The sequence below is a fragment of the Pongo abelii genome, chromosome 6 (assembly GCF_028885655.2).
Source record: "Pongo abelii isolate AG06213 chromosome 6, NHGRI_mPonAbe1-v2.0_pri, whole genome shotgun sequence".
Classification (NCBI taxonomy): Eukaryota; Metazoa; Chordata; class Mammalia; order Primates; family Hominidae; genus Pongo; species Pongo abelii.
The window spans coordinates 39,994,080-40,013,968 of record NC_071991.2 but is presented as its reverse complement, the minus strand read 5'-3'; the positions used below and the strand labels follow the sequence as shown (position 1 = coordinate 40,013,968).

Sequence of the window (19,889 nt, the reverse complement as noted above, 5' to 3'; positions counted from 1 at the left end):
AGAAAAGAGGGAAAGTAGGAATGGTGATACAATTGGAAGTCAATAAATATCTTAAATTGATAAGCAATAGCAATATAAGCCCATTATTTAGAAAAATGGCTCTAGATGCTAGAAGAATCAGAAGACTCCAGTGTGGCTGCCTTTTGGAAGTGGTTTGTGGATGGGGTTGTCCCGGTTAGTAAAGGAGATTGTTGTTTTTTTGTTTTACAATTTTTTGAACTTTATTTGCCTTTTTAAACTGTATACATTTCATAAAATAAAAACAATCACAATAATAAAATCCACCAGTGATAGGAGACATTTAATCCCACATACTCCAGTGTAGTGTTTATGGGAAGTATTTTGTTTTTAGAATGAACATTAATGAACAAGTTGAGAGGAATTTAATAGTAGCTGCTGTTTTGGAATGCTTACTGTGTGCAGCAACACTTTAACATTTTAAATATATTTTTCTCATTTAATCTTCACAAAACCTTCATAAAGTAGAAACATTCCTCTCGGAGGCCAAGGCGGGCGGATCACGAGGTCAAGAGATCGAGACTAGCCTGGCCAACATGGTGAAACCCCATCTCTACTAAAAATACAAAGATTAGCTGGATGTGGTGGTGTGCACCTGTAGTCCCAGGTGCTTGGGAGGCTGAGGCAGAAGAATCGCTTGAACCCAGGAGGTGAAGGTTGCAGTGAGCCGAGATTGTGCCATTGCACTCCAGCCTGGTGACAGAGCAAGACTGTCTAAAAAAAAAAAAATTCTTTCTGTAGTTTCCATCACAAGCTGACATTTGCCCCAGTAGGGTTTGGTGCAGTGCAAGGCTCACGTGGGCTCACCTAGTGACTATGAATGGACTGAGAGGAGGCTTGCTGTGTGGTTTTAATAATGGGACAGGGTAATTAATCACATTTGTGATATCAAACCCAAGAAGCTCTTCTCAGATTTGTTATTATTTTTTGAGACAAGGTCTCACTCTGTCACCCAGGCTGGAATGTAGTGACACAGTCACGACTCACTGCAGCCTCGACTTCCCTGGGCTCAGGTGATCCTCTCACCTCAGCTTCCTGAGTAGCTGGGACCACATGTTGCACCATCACACCTGGCTAATTTTTGTATTTTTTTTGTGGTGATGGGGTCTTGCCATGTTGCCCAGGCTGGTCTCGAACTCCTGTGCTCAAGCGATCCTCCTGCCTCGGCTTCTCAAAGTAATAGATTACAAGTGTGAGCCACCATGCCCGGCCTATTACTTATTTTTATCTAATTGAATATGTAATTTATGTACATGGTTCAAAATTCAAATGATAACAAAGAGATTCTTGGTGAAAAGAAATCGTGTGCGCCCTCCGTGGGAGGAATTGCTGACACCAGATTCTTGTGTCTTTACAGTCTGTCCATATATGAGCATACACATGCATTTGTTTCCCAAATGATTACACGGTATACACTGTTTGCACCTTGCTTTTTACACTGAACAGCGTATCTTGATTTATCCCAGAGTGTTCACATTAGCACACATAAAACTGCATCTATTTTAATGGTTGCATGATATTCCATTAGATAGCTGTGTCATATTCTATTTAACCAGTGATTTATTAATACATATTTAATTTATTTTCAACTGTTATATATGTTTTACTGTACCTATAGGATAAGTTACAAAAGTGGAGTTTCTAGATCTAAGGCTAGGTTACTTTTTAATTTGACAGACATTTCCAAATTGCTTTTCATAAAGGGTTGAAGTCAGTGCATACGTGAGGACTCTGTGAGTGTGCAGGCGGCCCTCTACCTCTGCACGTTCTTCACCTGAGTCAAGCAACTGTGGGTTGAAAATATTCAAAAAAAGAACAATAAAAAAACCACTACAACAATAAAAAAAATACAAATTAAAAAAATACAGTGTAACAACTATTTACATACATTTACATTGTATTAGGTATAAGTAATCTAGAGATAATTTGAAGTACAGTCTTGGCCATATAACAACATATTGGTTATATGGCCAATATGGTTATATGGCCAACAACGACAGACCACACATATGACAATGGTCCCATGAGATTATAAGGGAGCTAAAAAATTTCCATTGCCTAGTGACATAGCTGTCTTAACATTGTAGCACAACGCATCACCTTTTCTGTGTTTGGATGTATTTAGAGTCACAAATACTTACCATTGTGTTACAGTTGCCTGCCTACAGTATTCATACAGTAACATGCCGTAAAGGTTGTAGCCTGGGAGCAATACCATATAGCCTAGGTGTGTAGTGGGCTATATATACCATCTGTGTTTGCGTAATTACACTCTTGTGATGTTCACTCAATGATGAAATTGCCTAATGACGTACTTCTCAGAATGTATCCCTGTCGTTGAGTGATGCATGACTGTTACACAGGAGGAGTGTAGGTTATGTGCAAATAATACTGCCATATTGTATGAGGAACTTGAACATCTGCAGATTTTGGTATCTCAAGAGGTTCCTGGAACCAAGCCCCAGCAGATACTGAGGGACAGCTGTACCTCTTTCTCCACCCTCTGAGGAACGCAGTGTTTATTCAAACTTTTTGGTCTTTGTCAGTCTGATATTCTTAAAATGTTTTCTCATTATAGTTTGTACTTATAAGTGAGGTTGAGTGTCTTTCAAATGGTCAAAAGTCAGGTCTCTTTCAGACTACCTTTCTAGATCCATTGCCCATTTTTTCTGTTGGGTTGTTGCTTCTTTTCTTATATCTTTGCAGTAGCTCTCAGTGTGTCGGGTAAGTTAGTCCCCTGCTGTAAAGTTAGTTTTAAATATTTTCCCCTAGTTTGTCATTTGTCTTTGTTCATCGTTGTCTTCAATTGGTTCTCTTGCAGCAGAGCCTGAAACTGGGGATCATGTTCCACTGATCTGTTAAGGGCATGCTCAAGAGAAAGAGTGAAGGGGGTAGGGTAGGGCAGAGGGGAAAGATGCCTGAAAATCATAGACTCGGGTTAATTTCAACCTGATCCATGCTCTAAAGCCTAGAATGCCACAGCTCGGTGAAGACAGAAGTAGCTCAGGGTGTTACCCATCCACACTCAGAGCACGGGGGGATCCTGGGTGGGACACCACTGCCTGTAGTACACTCCACCCTGCACTCCCTCATCCACATATTTCTCACGTTAAGTTGACTCCATCCAGACTTAGCTTCTCCAGAGGCATTTGGTCATGATTTCTGGAAACCTTTCCAGATGAACTACAGCCCTGACTACTTCAGTGGGTCCCAAGGCCTCATTCCACCCACTGGGGACATAGCACCATGTAGCAGCTATTGGTTTAGATGTATACTGCATCCTAAAGGAGAGGGGGCATTCTTTCAGGGTGTCATCTCCCAGCTGGCCACAGCTCTATCAGGATGACAGCTCCAGGATGCTTGGGTATTTATTTATTTATTTATTTATTTATTTATTTATTGAGACATAGTCTCGTTCTGTCACCCAGCCTGGAGTGCAGTGGCGCGGTCTCGGCTCACTGCAAGCTCCACCTCCCGGGTTCACGCCATTCTCCTGCCTCAGCCTCCCAAGTAGCCAGGACTACAGGCGCCCGTCACCACGCCCGGCGAATTTATTTATTTATTTTGAGACAGAGTCTTGCTCTGTCTCCCAGGCTGTAGTGGTGGCATGATCTCGGCACACTGCAAGCTCCGCCTCCTGGGTTCACGCCATTCTCCTGCCTCAGCCTCCCGAGTAGCTGGGACCACAGGCGCGTGCCTCCACGCATGGCTAATATTTTTGTATTTTTAGTAGAGACGGGGTTTCACTGTGTTAGCCAGGATGGTCTGGATCTCCTGACCTTGTGATCTGCCCACCTCGGCCCCCCAAAGTGCTGGGATTACAGGCATGAGCCACTGCGCCTGGCAATGCCTGGCTAATTTTTTGTATTTTTAGTAGAGATGGGGTTTCACCGTGTTAGCCAGGATGGTCTTGATCTCCTGACCTCGTGATCCACCCGCCTCAGCCTCCCAAAGTGCTGGGGTTACAGGCGTGAGGGTATTTTATAGGACATTGAATTCCATGGTCATGTGCCTACTGCTGTACCTCCTTTAGCACTAAGTGAGTCCCTTGATCCAAGGTGATGATGGTACTTGTGACAGCAAGTTTTTCCACATCGGAAACCACATGCCCCACAAGCCCTTGGAGAGTAGGTTGGCACCTGCTGCAGGCAGGAGAGGCAAACCCATATGTGGAGCACATGCTAATTTTTGCCAGAAGAAGTGTTTCTTATTGCAGGATCAAAGGAGTTCTGAAGTATTCAGCTGGCCAGCAGACAGGACAACTGGTTGGTCTCTTTGAGAGGATTATGCCTTATCAGGGCTGCAGAATTGGTATCCTGCCGGCAGGTCTGCCACGGTGAAGGGCTGTAGTGTATTTGCTTGTGCCTAAGTATGTGAACCGTGCTTGGGGTTTTCTTTCTGTCAGCTGTGTATTGGGAACCCTTTCTGAGGCTGTGGGTGTAATTTAAGGGAGAGGCTTCAGAACAGGTCCGCTGGGAAGTGTTTAGGTTTGGGCCACCTGTTCCTGCAGCTGGCACTCTTAGCACAGTCCTGCAGTAAGAACATGAACATGTACTGTTGTCCATCCCACATGAACATCAGCAGTTCCTGATAAGTTTGAGGAAGAAGTGTTTACCGCATCAATAGCTACAAACCATGTACCCAAGATTGTTTATCCACTTGAATAAAGATTCCATTTAGCTCAGTTTGTGGCAGTCTACAGTCATCTACCACAATTTATCCACCATAATTTCTATAGGAGCCAGACTGGGCATGAGATGGGGACCCCTACCCTGTATCATTTACGTTTTCAAGAGCAGCATTAATCTCTGCTTTTCCCACTGGGAAATGATACTGTTTTTGATTTACTATGGCCAGGGGTCAGGGGCCGGGATAAATTTCAGGGGCTTCCAAATGGCCTTTTCTACTTATAGCTCTTATTCTTTAGACAAAGGACCAATGGAAGGATTCTGCAAAGTGCTAAGTATGTCCGATCCTCTTATATTACGTCTCTTATATTCAGGGAAGTGGGCAGATGGCCACCAGTTGAGTCTTTACCCAGTGGATGCACTTTCAGGTGGACCTGGCTGGGCTTCATGTATTATCTGACTCCCATATGTTCCTACTCTGCAGAGGACCTTTTTGACAGTTTGGGTCCCTAAGTATCTGCATTGTCTCAGACCCTCTATTTCAAAAACCTCTGAAGACTTTCAGTTCCTATGGTACTTTTACCCAGGTGAATGAAGTCCCTTTGAGAAGAGCTGGGGAAATCACTGTGGTGTGTACTTGCCTTGGTGTTGCAGGTCGACTCCCACGCAGGCTTGGTCTCTCCTATAGTCAGTGTTTCTGAGTCTGAGAGCTGCTCCAGATCTAGAAACGGAGTCAGGGATTGATAATTTGCATTGCAGAAGCTCACCTTAGCCTTCTGCTTATTCCGTTTTGATTTTCTTGTTTATATATATTAAGCAGCACCCTTGTTGGCTTCCTATCTGTCCTGCCCATGGAAACTCCAGCATTCTGTGAGCCGTCTCCATAGATCCCTGCATGGATCCCAGGCTCCCCTGGCTGCTATTTTGACCTTGCTGCCTATTACCGGCTGACACCTACACCTGCTCTATGCAAGTCAGTGCTGCTCCCTGGCTTCTGCTAGGGAAGATCTTATTACCCCCTTGCTCCTGGGGAGCCCAGTTCTGTACATGCACACCTGATGGTTAGCTTCCCCTGCGGAGGCTGGCCAGCACAGAGCTTCCCAGTGATGCCCATAGCCCTTCTGCACACTCATTAGTGCCATGGTTGATGGAATGCCATCACGTTCTCCTGAGGGACATGGGCCACTGGTGGGCTTTCCTGTCATTTTATAGGTCGACTGTAGTATGTCTACTTCCCCGAGCCTTTCGATACCTGGATCCACTTTGCCACAGCAGTCCCACAATCTCTGCTTTAATATGAGCCATCACTTTGGCTGAACTTTGAAGAGCCTGCCAGCAGTATCTGAGAATGGCTTCTGGACCACTTCTCAGGGTGTTAAATGCTGTGTTATAGTACGTGCCCTAGTAGAGAAGATCTCTCATTCAGCTTAATATTCTGTCCCCCTGGATCCAACACCTTGAGGTCCTCTCCCAGGTGCATTCCCCAGCTCTGTCAGAATTCGTTAGGCACACCCCGTAGTGGGTCTCAGCCATGAGAGGAAGACAGGGCAGATTCTGGGGAGAGCAAGCATTATCTCATGAGATTCCCATTTCATTTGAGGCCTATGTGTTATATTCAAGCAAGGAGTGTGTGGGGGGCTTCTGTCATACAACAAAAGGGGATAGGTCACTTCTGTAGGCACAGTGTTAAGAAGAATTTGAGGACTAAGGTTCTCAAAGGCATTTACCCAGCTATCCCCATCCCAAATCTCAGAATCCTGTTCCTTCCCTGTCAGGGCCCAGACCCTGCCATGGGAACTTTATCAATCAAGGCCAATAAAGAGAAGTTATGGGGAGACTGATTTAGGATTAATATTTAAAAAAAAAAACACTTATATCTTGTCAGAAGTTATTTTTAGAAGAACTTTCTGTTTAGAGCCAACTCCCCTACCTCACCCCCTAGACAAGGTGCTTGAGGAGGTGGTGAGCCTGCCAGCATGGAGCCATGTGGTTGGCAGTCAGGCAAGGGTGTGTGAGAGGCCACCTGGCCATACCGTCTTCTTTCACTAATCCCAGAACTGATGGAGCTGATGGCTGGCTGGTCAGATGTCCCCTTGCTCTCACTGCTTCACTGTGGTCCTGTCTCTTGTAGCTGTGCTCTTGGCTTGCTGGGACAGTGGGTGTGGGCTGGGCATGGCATTGCCATAGGGGCAGTGGGTGTTGGCCAGGGGACACCCAGTAGACAGGGTTCCCCAGGGCAGATGGGGAGCCCATTGTGAGAACTGTCCAGGAGGCATACATACTGTGTCCTATTCAGATATTAGAACAAGGATTAGAGCTGTACTTTTTCTTTAGTGATAAAAGTTGTTTTACTACTATAAATATTTCACAGTGAAAAAAATCTCAAATGAGTAAAGATTCATCCCTATAGGAAGAAAGTAGAATCGTGAATCCTCTTTACAGATCTGTGAGCCTGAGTTTTTGAAGCATCATGGCCAGATTTTGGATAACACCAAAGAAAAGCAATATAATGATGGTGATGTTGTGTCACCCCAGCCACAGGGAGACCAGGGAGAATTCCTGTACAATTCTGTAAACATAATTCCGGGGTACTTTTGTTTCAGCAAAGCACTTCACATGTGACCCCATCTTAGTCAATATTTTTTATTACCCTTTTGAGAACAGAGAATAATATTTGTGGACGATACAAAACTAGGAGGGATAGCAAATGAAATTGAATAAAGCTAATAAGATGAAATTTTTTATTGTAGTAAAATATACATAAGATTTATTATCGGCCGGGCCCGGTGGTTCACGCCTGTAATCCCAGCATTTTGGGAGGCTAAGGCAGGTGGATCACGAGGTCAGGAGTTCAAGACCAGCCTGGCCAAGGTGGTGAAACCCCGTCTCTACTAAAAATACAAAAAAATTAGCCAGGTGTGGCGACGGGCGCCCATAATCCCAGCTATTTGGGAGGCTGAGGCAGATAACTGCTTGAACCCAGGAGGCGGAGGTTGCAGTGAGCTGAGATCGCACCACTGCCCTCCAGCCTAGGTGACAGAGCGAGACTCCATTTCAAAAAAAAAGATTTACTATCTTAATCATTTTGAAGTGTAGAGTTCAATGGCATAAAATCAATTCACATTGTTGTGCAACCATCAGCACTATATATCTCCAGAGCTTCCCACCAGCCCTTACTGAAACCATGTTCCTGTTAGACAATGCCTCTCCATCCCCCTCCCACAGCCCCTGGCAACCACTGCTTTACTTTTTGTCTCTATGATTTGACTACTCTAGGTATCTTATGTAAGTGGAATCATACAATATTTGTCCTTTGGTGACTGGCTTATTTCACTTAGCACAATGCCCTCAAGGTTCTTCCATGTTGTAGCATGTGTCAGCAGTTCCATTGCTTTTAAGGCTGAATAATATTTCATTGGATGTATAGATCACATTTTGTTTATTCATTTATCTGTCAATGAACATTTGAGTTGTTTCTTGCTTTAGTTGATTGTGAATCATGCTGCTATGAACATGGGTGTACAAATGTCTTTTCAAGCCCCTGCTTTTATTTCTTTTGTATATATACCCAGAAGTGGAATTACTGAATCATATGCTAATTCCATGTTTAATTTTTTGAGGAACCACCATATTGCTTTTCACAGGAATATCATTTTACATTCCCACCAGTAATGCACAGGGTTTCAATATCTCCGTATCTTTGCCAAGAATTGTAATTTTTCCCTTTTTTAAATAGCCATCTAGGCCGGGTGTGGTGGCTCACGCCTGTAATCCTAGCACTTTGGGAGGCTGAGGCAGGAGGATCAATTGAGCTCAGGAGTTCAAGACCAGCCTAGGCAACATAACATAGTGAGACCCCACCCCCATCACTATTAAAAGAAAAAAGTAGCCATCCTAGTGGGTGTGAAGTGGTATTTCATTACGGTTTTGATTTGCATTTCCCTAATAACTATTGATGTTGAAAATCTTTTCTCGTGCTTGGCTTATTGGCCATCTGTGTATCTTTAGAGAAATGTCAAGTCATTTGCCCAGTTTTTAATTGGGTTGTTTGGTTTTTGGTTGTTGAGTTCTAGGACTTCTTTATATATTTTAGATATAAATCCCTTATCAGATATGATTGGAAACATTTTCTCCCATACTCTGGGTTTTTTCACCTTGTTGATTGTATTCTTTGGCACACAAAAGTTTTTAATTTTGGTGAAGTCCAGATTTGTTTTTCTTTTGTTGCCTGTGCTTTTGGTGTGATAGCCAAGAAATCATTGATAAATCCAATATCATGAAGCTTTTCCTGTGTTTTCTTCTAAGAATTTTATAGTTTTAGGTCTTACATTTATATATTTGACCCATTTTGAGTTAACCTTTGTAAATATTGTTAGGTAAGGATTTGAACTTCATTCTTTTGCCTGTGGGTATCCAGTTTTTTCAGCACCATTTGTTGAAAAGACTGTCCTTTCCCCATTGAATGCTCATCATGGCACCCTTGTTGAAAATAATCTGACCACATACGCAAGGGTCTTTCTTGGGCTCTCTTTTCTTTTTTTCTTTCCTTCTTTCTTTTTTTTTTTTTTTTTTGAGATGGAGTCTCACTCTGTCACCCCGGCTAGAATGCAGTGGCATGATCTCGACTCACTGCAGCCTCTGTCTCTTGGGTTCAAGCAGCTCCCCTGCCTCAGCCTCCCAAGTAGCTGGGACTACAGGTGTGCACTGCCACACCCGGCTAAGTTTTGTATTGTTAGTAGAGACAGGGTTTCACCATGTTGGCCAGGATGGTCTTGATATACTGACCTCGTGATCCACCTGCCTCGGCCTCCCAAAGTGCTAGGATTACAGGCATGAGCCACCGCGCCTGGCCTTGTGCTCTCTTTTCCAATCCATTGGTCTATGTCTGTCTTTATATCACACTCTTTCCATGACTGTGGTGGTGTAGTAAGTTTTGAAATCAGGAAGTATGAAAATAGTTGAAATTTATTACTGATAAATGTAAGCAAGTATCTACATTTGGTTTATATGAGCAGATTGGAAGAGGATGGAAAGGCCTCAGCTAAGGGCAGTTCTGTGGAAACATTCCAGAATGTTCACTGATGACAAGCTAAGGATGAGCCAGTACTTGGATGTGCTGCTTATTTGTTCTGAAACTGCTCTAATTATCAGAAGGGTCTTAACAGCACTGTAGAGATTGGGGAAGCCAATACATACTTTTGCATTCTTCCCTCCCCACTTCCATCCTCACCTTATGAAATATAAAACTTCTTGGAATAACTATACATTTCCTTATGGAGCTGCCCAGCACATGCAGTTCTGAAGTTTAGGTTGCCCATCTGACTAAGCCCAAGATGAACTTGTAGTTGCCAGCGTGCCCTGAGTGTGCTTCAGCCAGTTACTCTTCTGCCTATTTCCTGCTCCATCCAGTGAGAAGGCTGCATTGCACAGCAGCAGGTAGACTGACTCATGTCACCATGTTTACGTTGCTTGGATTCGGAAATCTCCAGAGTGACCTCCTTGCTTGGTTCCCAGTCAGAGAGGTCATCTGTCAGCAAAGACAGTTTCCCAACCTTTATACTTTTTGTTTCCTTCTCTTGCATCATTGCATTAGCTGAGACTTCTATATGATGTTAAATCATAGTGATAAGAGGGGACATCTTTGCCTTGTTCCTGATCTTAGGGGGAAGGTATCTAACTTTTTTGCCATTAAGTATGATGTTCGCTTTAGGGTGTTTTTTTTTTATTATTATACTTTAAGTTTTAGGGTACATGTGCACGAGGTGCAGGTTTGTTACATATGTATACATGTGCCATGTTGGTGTGCTGCACCCATTAACTCGTCATTTAGCATTAGGTATATCTCCTAATGCTATCCCTCCCCCCTCCCCCCACCCCACAACAGTCCCCGGTGTGTGATGTTCCCCTTCCTGTGTCCATGTGTTCTCATTGTTCAATTCCCACCTATGAGTGAGAACATGCGGTGTTTGGTTTTTTGTCCTTGCGATAGTTAGCTGAGAATGATGGTTTCCAGCTTCATAAATAGATGTTTTTAATTAGTTCAGGAAGTCTCTATTCCTGGTTTGCCGAGAGTTTTTGTCATGAATGGGTGTTAGATTTGTCAAATGCTTTTTCTACATCTATTGCTACAATCATATGATTTTTCTTTAGCCAGTTAATGTGATGGATTACAATGATTTTTTTTTTTTTTTTTTGAGACAGAGTTTTGTTCTGTCACCCAGGCTGGAATGCAGTGGCGCGATCTTGGCTCACTGCAACCTTTGTCTCCTGAGTTCAAGTGATTCTCTTGCCTCAGCCTCCTGAGTAGCTGGGATTACAGGCGCCTGCCACCATGCCCAGCTAATTTTTTTTGTTTTTTTTTTTTGTTTGTTTGTTTGTTTGTTTTTGTATTTTTAGTGTAAACTGGGTTTTGCCATGTTGGCCAGGCTGGTCTCAAACTCCTGACCTCAGGTGATCCACCTGCCTTGGCCTCTCAAAGTGCTGGGATTACAGGTGTGAGCTACCATGACCAGCCTAATTTTCTTATTTTTAGTAGAGATGGGGTTTCACCACATTGGCCACACTAGTCTTGAACTCCTGACCTCAGGTGATCCACCCATCTTGGCCTCCCAAAATGCTGGGATTATAGGCATGAGCCACCGCCCCTGCTACAACGATTGATATTTGAACATTGAATCAGCCTGGCACACCTGGGATAAATCCTGCTTGGTCGTGGTGTATAATTATTAATACATTATTGGATTCAATTTGCTAATTTTTTGTTTAGAACTTTTGGCCAGGCATGGTGGCTCATGCCTGTAATCCCAGCACTTTGGGAGGCCAAGGCAGGAGGATCACTTGAGCCTAGGAGTTTGAGACTAGCCTAGGCAATGTGGTGAAACCCTGTCTGTTTTAAAAAAAAAAAAAAAGAAAGAAAAAACAAAACATACAGGCTGGGTGCGGTGGCTCATGCCTGTATTCCCAGCACTTTTGAAGGCCGAGGTGGGCGGATCGATTGAGTTCAGGAGTTTGAGACCAGCCTGGGCAACACCCTGTCTGTCTCTACAAAAAATACAAAAATTAGCTGGGCCTGGTGGCATGTGCCTGTAGTCTCACCTACTGGTGGGAGGATCGCTTCAGCCTGGGAGGTTGAGGCTGCAGTGAACTGTGATCGTGCCACTGCACTCCAGCCTGGGCAACAGAGCAAGACCCTGTCTCAAAAATGTGTGTGTGTGTGTATATATATATTTATTTTAGTGGTTGCCTTAGGGTTTGCAATATACATTCACAACTAATCAAAATCCACTTTCAAATAATGCTGTGCTTCTTCACAGGTAGTGCAAATACCTTGTAACCAAGTATTCCCAATTTACTCCTCCCACCGCTTATAACATTGCTGTCATTTATTTCATTTATCCTTAGGCTACAGTCACCCAATACACAAATTTTATTTTGAACAAACTGTTAATGTGTTAGAGCAATTAAAATAAGAAAAATAAAAGATTAATTTTACCTACATTTATTTCTTCTGTGATGCTTTTCTCCTTCTTTACATAGATCAGAGTTTCTGACCAAATCATTTTCATTCTCTCTGAAGAAGTTCTTTTAACTTTTCTTGAAATGTTAAATCGCCGAGTTTTTGTTTTTCTGAGAAAAATCTTTATTTCTCTTTCACTTTTGAAGGATAATTTCACTGGATACAGAATCAAATAGTTTCCTCCTCTCTCTTCTTGCTTGGATGGTTCCTGAAGAGAAATCCAGTGTCATTCTTGTTCTTGCCATTTTATAGGTAGGATGTTTCTTTCCTGTGGAAAAAGTTCCCAGATTTCTGCAAAGAGATAATCTTCCTTTCTGATTTTCTTTTTGTCTTTGATTTCTGCAGTTTGATGTGATTTGCCTCAGTGTAGATTCCCTGCTTTTTACCGTTTCATGTTCTCTGACCTTATTGGATCTGTGGGTGGGTGTCTGACATTAGTTTGGGGAACTTCTCAGCTCTCATTACTCCAAATAGTTATTGTGTTTTCTTTCTCTTAATATCCTCATTGCACATATGTTACACTTTTTGTAACTGTCCCACAGTTCTTGCATATTCTGTTTTCTTTCTTTTGTTCTTTTTTCCCTTTGCTTTTCTCGTTTGGAAGTTTCTGTTGATGTATTCTTAAGCTCAGTGAGTCTCTCCTTGGCTGTGTCCAGCCTCTTGAGCCTGTCGAAGGCAGTCCCCATTGCTGTTACAGGACTTTTGCTTTCTGGCATTTCCTACTGATTGTTGCTTAGGGTTTCCATCTCTGCTTATGCTGCCCATCTGTTCTTACATGATGTCTGCTTTTTCCATTAGAGCCATTACCATATTAATCGTAGTTGTTTTAAATTGCCAATCTGGTAGTTCCAAAATCTCCACCATGTCTGAGTCTGGTTCTGATATGAGGAACTTAGGCGTCAGGTTAATAGGCCTTAGTGTGAGGTATGTTTGTCTGGCTGGGAGTTGGGCTGTGTTTACTGTTTGCTGCCCTTGTAGGTGCTGGGGGATAAAAATCTCCTGTGTGTCCTTGTTTTTGTCTTCCGTTGTTTTTCGGTTTTCTTCAAGATTCCTTCTTAAATAGAATCTGAGGCCTGCAGTTCTTATAGGTGTGCATCCCTGTTATTACACAGGGGTCCTGTTGATGTGGCTTTCAGGGGAGAGGAAGTGTTCTGTAGTCCTGGGATTAGGTCTCAGTGTTTTAGTGAGCCTGTGTCCCTGGGCCATGGCCTTCACATGTGCTTCTCAGTTTTGTTTTTTTCCTCCCCCTTAGGAGAGACATAAACGATAGAGGAGGCAGGAATTGGGTGTTTCCTTACCCCTAGGTGGTTAGGCTCTGGTAAAATAGTTTTCCTTGAGGAAAGGCCTTTGTTAAGGATAACAGAGTGCTCTGGTCATGCCTTTTTCTTTCTTTCTTTTTTCTTTTTCTTTTCTTTTCTTTTTTTTTTTTGAGATGACCTCTGAGCCCTTTATATGTTGGTTGGGAAACTGGAGTGCAGTGGCACCATCATGACTCACTGCAGCCTCAACCTCCTGGGCTCAAATGATCCTCCCACCTCAGCCTCCTGAGTAGCTGGCACCACAGGCACACTGCCATGCCCAACTATTTTGTTGTTGTTGCTGTTGTTGTTCTTGTTGTAGAGATAGGGTCTCACCATGTTTCCCAGGCTGGTCTCAAACTCCTGGCCTCAAGCAAACCTCCTGCCTTGGCCATCCAAAGTCCTGGGGTTATGGGCATGAGCCACCACACCTGGCCTGGTTATACTTTTAAATTATGTATTTTTCTCTCCTCCTACCAGAGTATGAGGAGATGTTTCTCCAGTCTCACCCTGAGAGCCTGGTGGGGCTCCTGGAGGTAAAACTCAGACTGGTATGGGGACCTCCCCAGTGACTGTTCCCCTGGAGTTTTTGTCTCATACTGGTCCATGCCAGTCTCTGCCATTTGTCAGCTCCCCTTTCCTCTCCGCTGGTGCTGGCTCTGGGGTTTCTGCCCCGCAGTGAGCTGTGATTCTTAGCATTGCATGTCTGTCTCTCCATCTTTGGGGTTATTGTTTTTTCATGTGACCTCAATTATCTGCTGGATCTAAGAACAGTCATTGATTTTAAGTTTGCCAGCTTTCTTGTTGTGAGGATGGGAGTGATGCCTTCTGAGTCCTTTACAAGCTGGACAGGAAATTGGAAAGTCCCATTTCATTCTTTTTTAATAGAGAGCTTAACTGTGTGAGGTAATGAACAACTGAGAAATGTTGAGTGCAAGAAGCCTGTTCTTGGGAAGAATCAGCAACCCATTTTAAAAAACAGAAACATTAAAAATGTTATGGTGGTTGGTAAGATGCAGGCAGGAGCACAGCAGGTACAGTGCTGCTGCCCACAGCCTTCTACACCTGAGGCCCTGCGTTATGGAGGTTTGCTAAGCCAAGTGCCTCATGGCTATGTGTGACCAAAAAAACCTGTTTACTAAATGTTTTGTGCTGCTGTAACAGATACCACAGACTGGGAAATTTATAATGAATAGAAATTTCTAGGCTGGGCATGGTGCCTCACACCTGTAATCCCAGCACTTTGGGAGGCTGCGGTGAGCAGATTGCTTAAGTCCAAGAGTTCGAGACCAGCCTGGGCTACATGGCAAAACCCTGTCTCTACAAAAATTAGCCAGGCGTGGTGGCACACACCTGTAGTCCCAGCTACTCAGGAGGCTAAGGTGGGACAATTGCTTTGAGCCTGGGAGGCAGAGGTTGCAGTGAGCCAAGATCACGCCTCTGCACCCCTGCCTATGTGATAGAGTGAGACCCTGTCTCAAAAAAAAAAAAAAAATCATATCGTTCTGGAGGCTAGGAGGTTTAAGGTTGAAGGGCACAGCTGGTGAGGGGCTGCATCTGCATCTTATGTTATCCCAGGGTGAAAGGTGGAAGGGCAGGAGAGGGAAGGGGGTCAAATTCATCCTTTCATCAGGAAACTGCTCTTGAGATAACAAACCCTCTCCCAGGATAACAGCATTAATCTGTTCACAAGGGCAGAGCTCTCCTGGCCTAATCAGCTCTTTTCTTTCTTTCTTTTTTTTTTTTTTGAGATGGAGTTTTGCTCTCGTTGCCCAGGCTGGAGTATAATGGTGCAATCTTGGCTCACCACAACCTCCGCCTCCCGGGTTCAAGCAATTATCCTGCCTCAGCCTCCTGAGTAGCTGAGGTTACAGGCATGCACCACCACGTCCAGCTAATTTTGTATTTTTAGTAGAGACGGGGTTTCTCCATGTTGGTCAGGCTGGTCTCGAACTCCCGACCTCAGGTGATCTGCCCGCCTTGGCCTCCCAAAGTGCTGGGATTACAGGCGTAAGCCACTGCACCTGGCCTAGTCACCTCTTAAAGGCCTCACCCTTAACACTGTTGCATGTGGGGACTAAGTTTCCAGCACATGCTTTTTGGGGGACACATTGAAACCATAGCACTTCATTTCTCTATTTATGCTCATTTCTCAGCTGTGTTGACCTTTGCAATTGAGGAAGTTTATTTTTTAGTGAAGTTGTGCATGGTGCCATTGTTTTCAGTTTCCCCAGCAGTGATGAGAAAACACTGACCATCCCTGTTTTAGAATACAGTTTCTACCAAAACTAGTAGTTTTGGTACTAGTAGTTTGGGATGCCCATTGCAGGACTTTTGATGATGACCTTCACTGTAGAATAGTAGGAGATGGGGCAGCACTGTCCTCAGCCAGTAGAGATTTCTGTAAGAACCCAGGACTCTCTTCCTAGAGTTGGGCCTCCACACGAGCCGGAATGGAGACCCATGGGCCTGGTGGCCTGAGTATGAAGCAGTTGGTTTGTGCTCTTGGCGGTGGTGATGGTGGTGTTGGCTCAGCTCCCATTTCTCATGGCATTTTTTTTCTTCACTTTCTTTCAGTATTTAGGTCAGTTAACGTCCATACCAGGATACCTGAATCCCTCCAGTAGGACTGAAATCCTGCATTTCATAGACAATGCAAAGGTAATCCTATCCTCTCAACCCTGTGCACTAGCCCTCAGCCCCCACCAGCCCTTGGTCCCTGTACTCTTGGCCTCGTGGCTGTGAGGAATGAGCCAGTCCCATCACATTATGGGTATACTTGGCTCTTGGCCGTAAAGACTGTTCCTTAGTGTGGACATTAACTTGATTCTCGACACTTGCTCCATGTGATTTTGGGCTGTTTCCAAAATTTACATTTTCAAGATATTTCAAACCACGTTCTGTAAGTCCGAATCTGAAGGCATTTCCAGAAGAATCTCCCAAATGGTTTGAACACATTGGTGTCCCTGGAATAAGCACTGTTCTGAGGGGAATAACACTGACCTTATTCACTCAGCATTTGTCACATGTGTGACATCGGCCAGCAAAATATTCTCAGGAGAAGCGCCCCATGCCGGTTGACAGCTGAGTCTGCATTTCTGACGCCCTGTGGTTCCTTCCAGAGAGCCCACCAGCTTCCGGGACACTTGACTCAGGAGCATGATGCTGTGCTCAGCCTGTCTGCCTACAACGTCAAGCTGGCCTGGAGGGACGGGGAGGATATCATCCTCAGGGTGCCCATCCATGACATCGCCGCCGTCTCCTATGTTCGGGATGACGCTGCGCACCTGGTGGTCCTGAAGACAGGTACAGGAGGTCAGGGGTCAGGAGGGTCCTTGTCCTAAGGAGTACATGTGTGAATTTTATGAAGTTCTGGAGACAGTTTTTGCAGCTTCGTGTTGGGTGCTGCTGTTTGTCATGACCAATAATTGTCTTTCCTGTCTCTGAGATCAGCCAGAAGAGGGCTTGAGATCAGTTACCAGACACTGGGGGTCACTGTCACACTAAGAGCCTTTGGGGACTCAATAATACTGGGATACAGTATTTAGGACTGGTATCCTGTTCCTCTGCCCGGCGGGGCTCCTATTGACTCTCTCTGGGTACAGTGGAGTTGCTCCTCTGCCCAGGTGTGGTGGAGCCTAGAGAGAGTGTGGTGGGTAGGGACCTCACCTCAGCTTGACTGACATTTTGAGCTCTGCACAGTGTCCTCAAACCTGGGACAGCAAAGATGAGACCCAGACCTTCCAGGAGCTCTTGGTCATAGAGGTTGCTCTTTGTGTGTCCTTGCTGTCTGCTGCTTTCACAATGGGATAGAATTGGGCAGAATTGGGCAGAATGTTATTTTTGGCTGTGGTGAGTACAGTGCTGCCTCACTGGACCCAAGCCCAAGCTGCCCATTAATTTCCAGCAGCTTCCAGCCCAGGCATTCAGGCCACTGAGGATGAGGGGAGAGACCATGGTTCACCCTCCCTGTATTTTGCCCCTCCCAGTCCTGAGTTTTGAGGCTGGCATTGCAGTGGGGACAGTATCCTGGGCTCCTTGGATCTCTGCTGGTGACTGGGTTGATCCCAAAGCCTTTCATTTCCAGAGGGCCAGTGGCAGGGTGTGAAGGGGTCACAGTGGGTCTGCCTGGACCACACACTGTGTTTTAGGTAGCAGAGAGGGGAAGTTGTTGTTCCACTTAAGGTCAGTAGTTCATTGAGAATCTGGCGAGTGTGTTCATTATTGACCCCTTGAGCCATGAAGCTGCCAGCTTGAGTGCGCTCTTGAGAGCAGTCCACAGAAAGCCTGTGAGTCTAGATGCTTGGGGTTGCTGTGGTCACAAACTACACAGGGAACACTGGCGGGGTTTATGAAGGTGGCTGTTGCTCTGTTTTGTTCTGTGTGTAGCAGTAGCTTAGACTTGCGTACACCCTCCCCAACACAGGCACACACCGCACCTACACGCATGTACATTACTCACCCTGTCTGGCTTAGAAGGCTGGCTTGGTGGCTACTTCCAGCCCTACTGTCCGACACCATGGTGACCCTCCTGTTTTTCTACCTTTGGACCCTGCGAGAGGCCTTAGGCCTGGGACATCCTTAGGGACAAGGAGTGAGGAGACTGGTTTCTGACTGGCTTCTTGTAGGTGTTTCAAGCTGGTAGGGAGGGGAGATAGGCTCCCCCCTTTATTTCTTCTGCTGCATGACAGTTTCTCAGCTTTAATTATTAGAACACATTGCTAAAGGAAATGGATGACAGATTTTTTTTAATGGAGAGAGAATGAGCGCCATAGGAGAAACTTTCCAAAAATAGATGAAAAACAGGACCTCTGGTCTTTGAGAGAACTTTTGGTTTAAAGGAAGAGAGTGAATCCCTGTGTCCTGGGGGCCATCTTCCTTGTTTTTGCGTATACACCGGAGCAGTTGTGTGTCCCCTGTGTTACACGAGGCATGCTGTGTTTATTTTTTAATTTTTAAAATATTTTAAAATTTTTTGTAAGGATGAGGTCTCTCTATGTTGTCCACGCTGGTCTTGAACTCCTGGCCTCAAGCGATCCTCCTGCCTTAGCCTCCCAAAGTGTTGGGACTATGGGCATGAGCCACTGCACTGGGCCGACATGCTGTGTTTAGGATTAGGCATCCAGAGTTCTCAACATAAGAGACTAGCAGGTGAATAGCTAACGTTTACTTGGTGCCTGCTACATGCAAGCAAGTCTCTGTGCCTCTTTGGACCAAAAGTACCCTGGTATTTGGGATAGCACAGGAGTGGGGAAGTTGGGGGCCAGGTCTAGCTGCAATAGGGTCCATGTGGCAGGAACTGCTTGGAGGGTGGTGACTTGAGTTGATGCCAGATGAGGCAGGGTCACCCGGGCACCCGTGGTAGCAGTTCCTGGACAATACAGGAGAGGCACACAACTCACTGCCTGCATCCTTAGGCTGCCCACCCTGCTTCCTTGAGAACTGCCACAGGCACACACCAGGGAGCCAACATTTAAAAAATGTTTAAAAGGTAGAGATTTCTTACCAAACTCATGCCAAAAAAAGAAAAAAAGTAAAGGGAAACAAGTAAATTTTTTTTTTTTTTGAGACGGAGTTTCGCTCTGTCACCCAGGCTGGAGTGTAGTGGTGTGATCTCAGCTCACTGCAAGCTCTGCCTCCCGGGTTCATGCCATTCTCCTGCCTCAGCCTCCTGAGTAGCTGGGACTACAGGCTCCCACCACCACGCCTGGCTAATTTTTTGTATTTTTAGTAGAGATAGTATTTCACTGTGTTAGCCAGGATGATCTTGATCTCCTGACCTTGTGATCTGCCCGCCTTGGCCTCCCAAAGTGCTGGGATTACAGGCATGAGCCACCATGCCTGCCTTTTTTTTTTTTTTTTTTTTTTTTTTGAGACGAGTTTGGTTCTTGTTGCCCAGGCTAGAGTGCAATGGTGTGGTCTTGGTTCACTGCAACCTCTGCCTCCCGAGTAGCTGGGATTACAGGCATGAGCCACCACGCCCAGCTAATTTTTTTGTATTTTTAGTAGAGACGGGGTTTCACCATGTTGGCCAGGCTGGTCTTGAACTCCTGACCTCAGGTGATCCACCCGCCTTGGCCTCCCAAAGTGCTGGGATTACAGCCATGAACCACTGCGCCTGGCCAGTTATTTTCAATAATATACTTTATTTACCCCTGCGTACCCAAAACATTATTACATCAGTATATAATCAATATAAAAATCGTTGAGCTACATAGCATTCTCTCTTTGCCTACCTCTGAAACCCTGTGTATAGTTTGCACTCACACATTTCAATGTGGACTCATCACATTTTGCATACTCAGTAGTCCTGTGGCCAGTGGCTGCCATAGGGACAGAGCAGCCCTAGGAGTCTCACTGTGGGGTTTGAGGTACAGTTCCTTATGGAGCCCTTGTCTCTGTGCATGCGCCCACTTTGCCTCTGGCCTG

The 19,889-nt window shown here is 44.9% G+C and overlaps 1 protein-coding gene across 7 annotated transcripts in view; it reads left to right on the top strand.

Moving 5' to 3' along the window:
- CCM2 (CCM2 scaffold protein) overlaps positions 1-19,889 on the top strand; it is a 77,092-nt gene that overhangs the window by 48,485 nt on the left and 8,718 nt on the right. For all 7 annotated transcript variants that reach the window (XM_024250436.3, XM_054559230.2, XM_024250437.3 and 4 more), the window contains 2 exons: positions 16,038-16,121; positions 16,583-16,766. In XM_024250436.3, the coding sequence (XP_024106204.1) occupies positions 16,038-16,121; positions 16,583-16,766 (268 nt within the window). The remainder of the gene's footprint in view (positions 1-16,037; positions 16,122-16,582; positions 16,767-19,889) is intronic.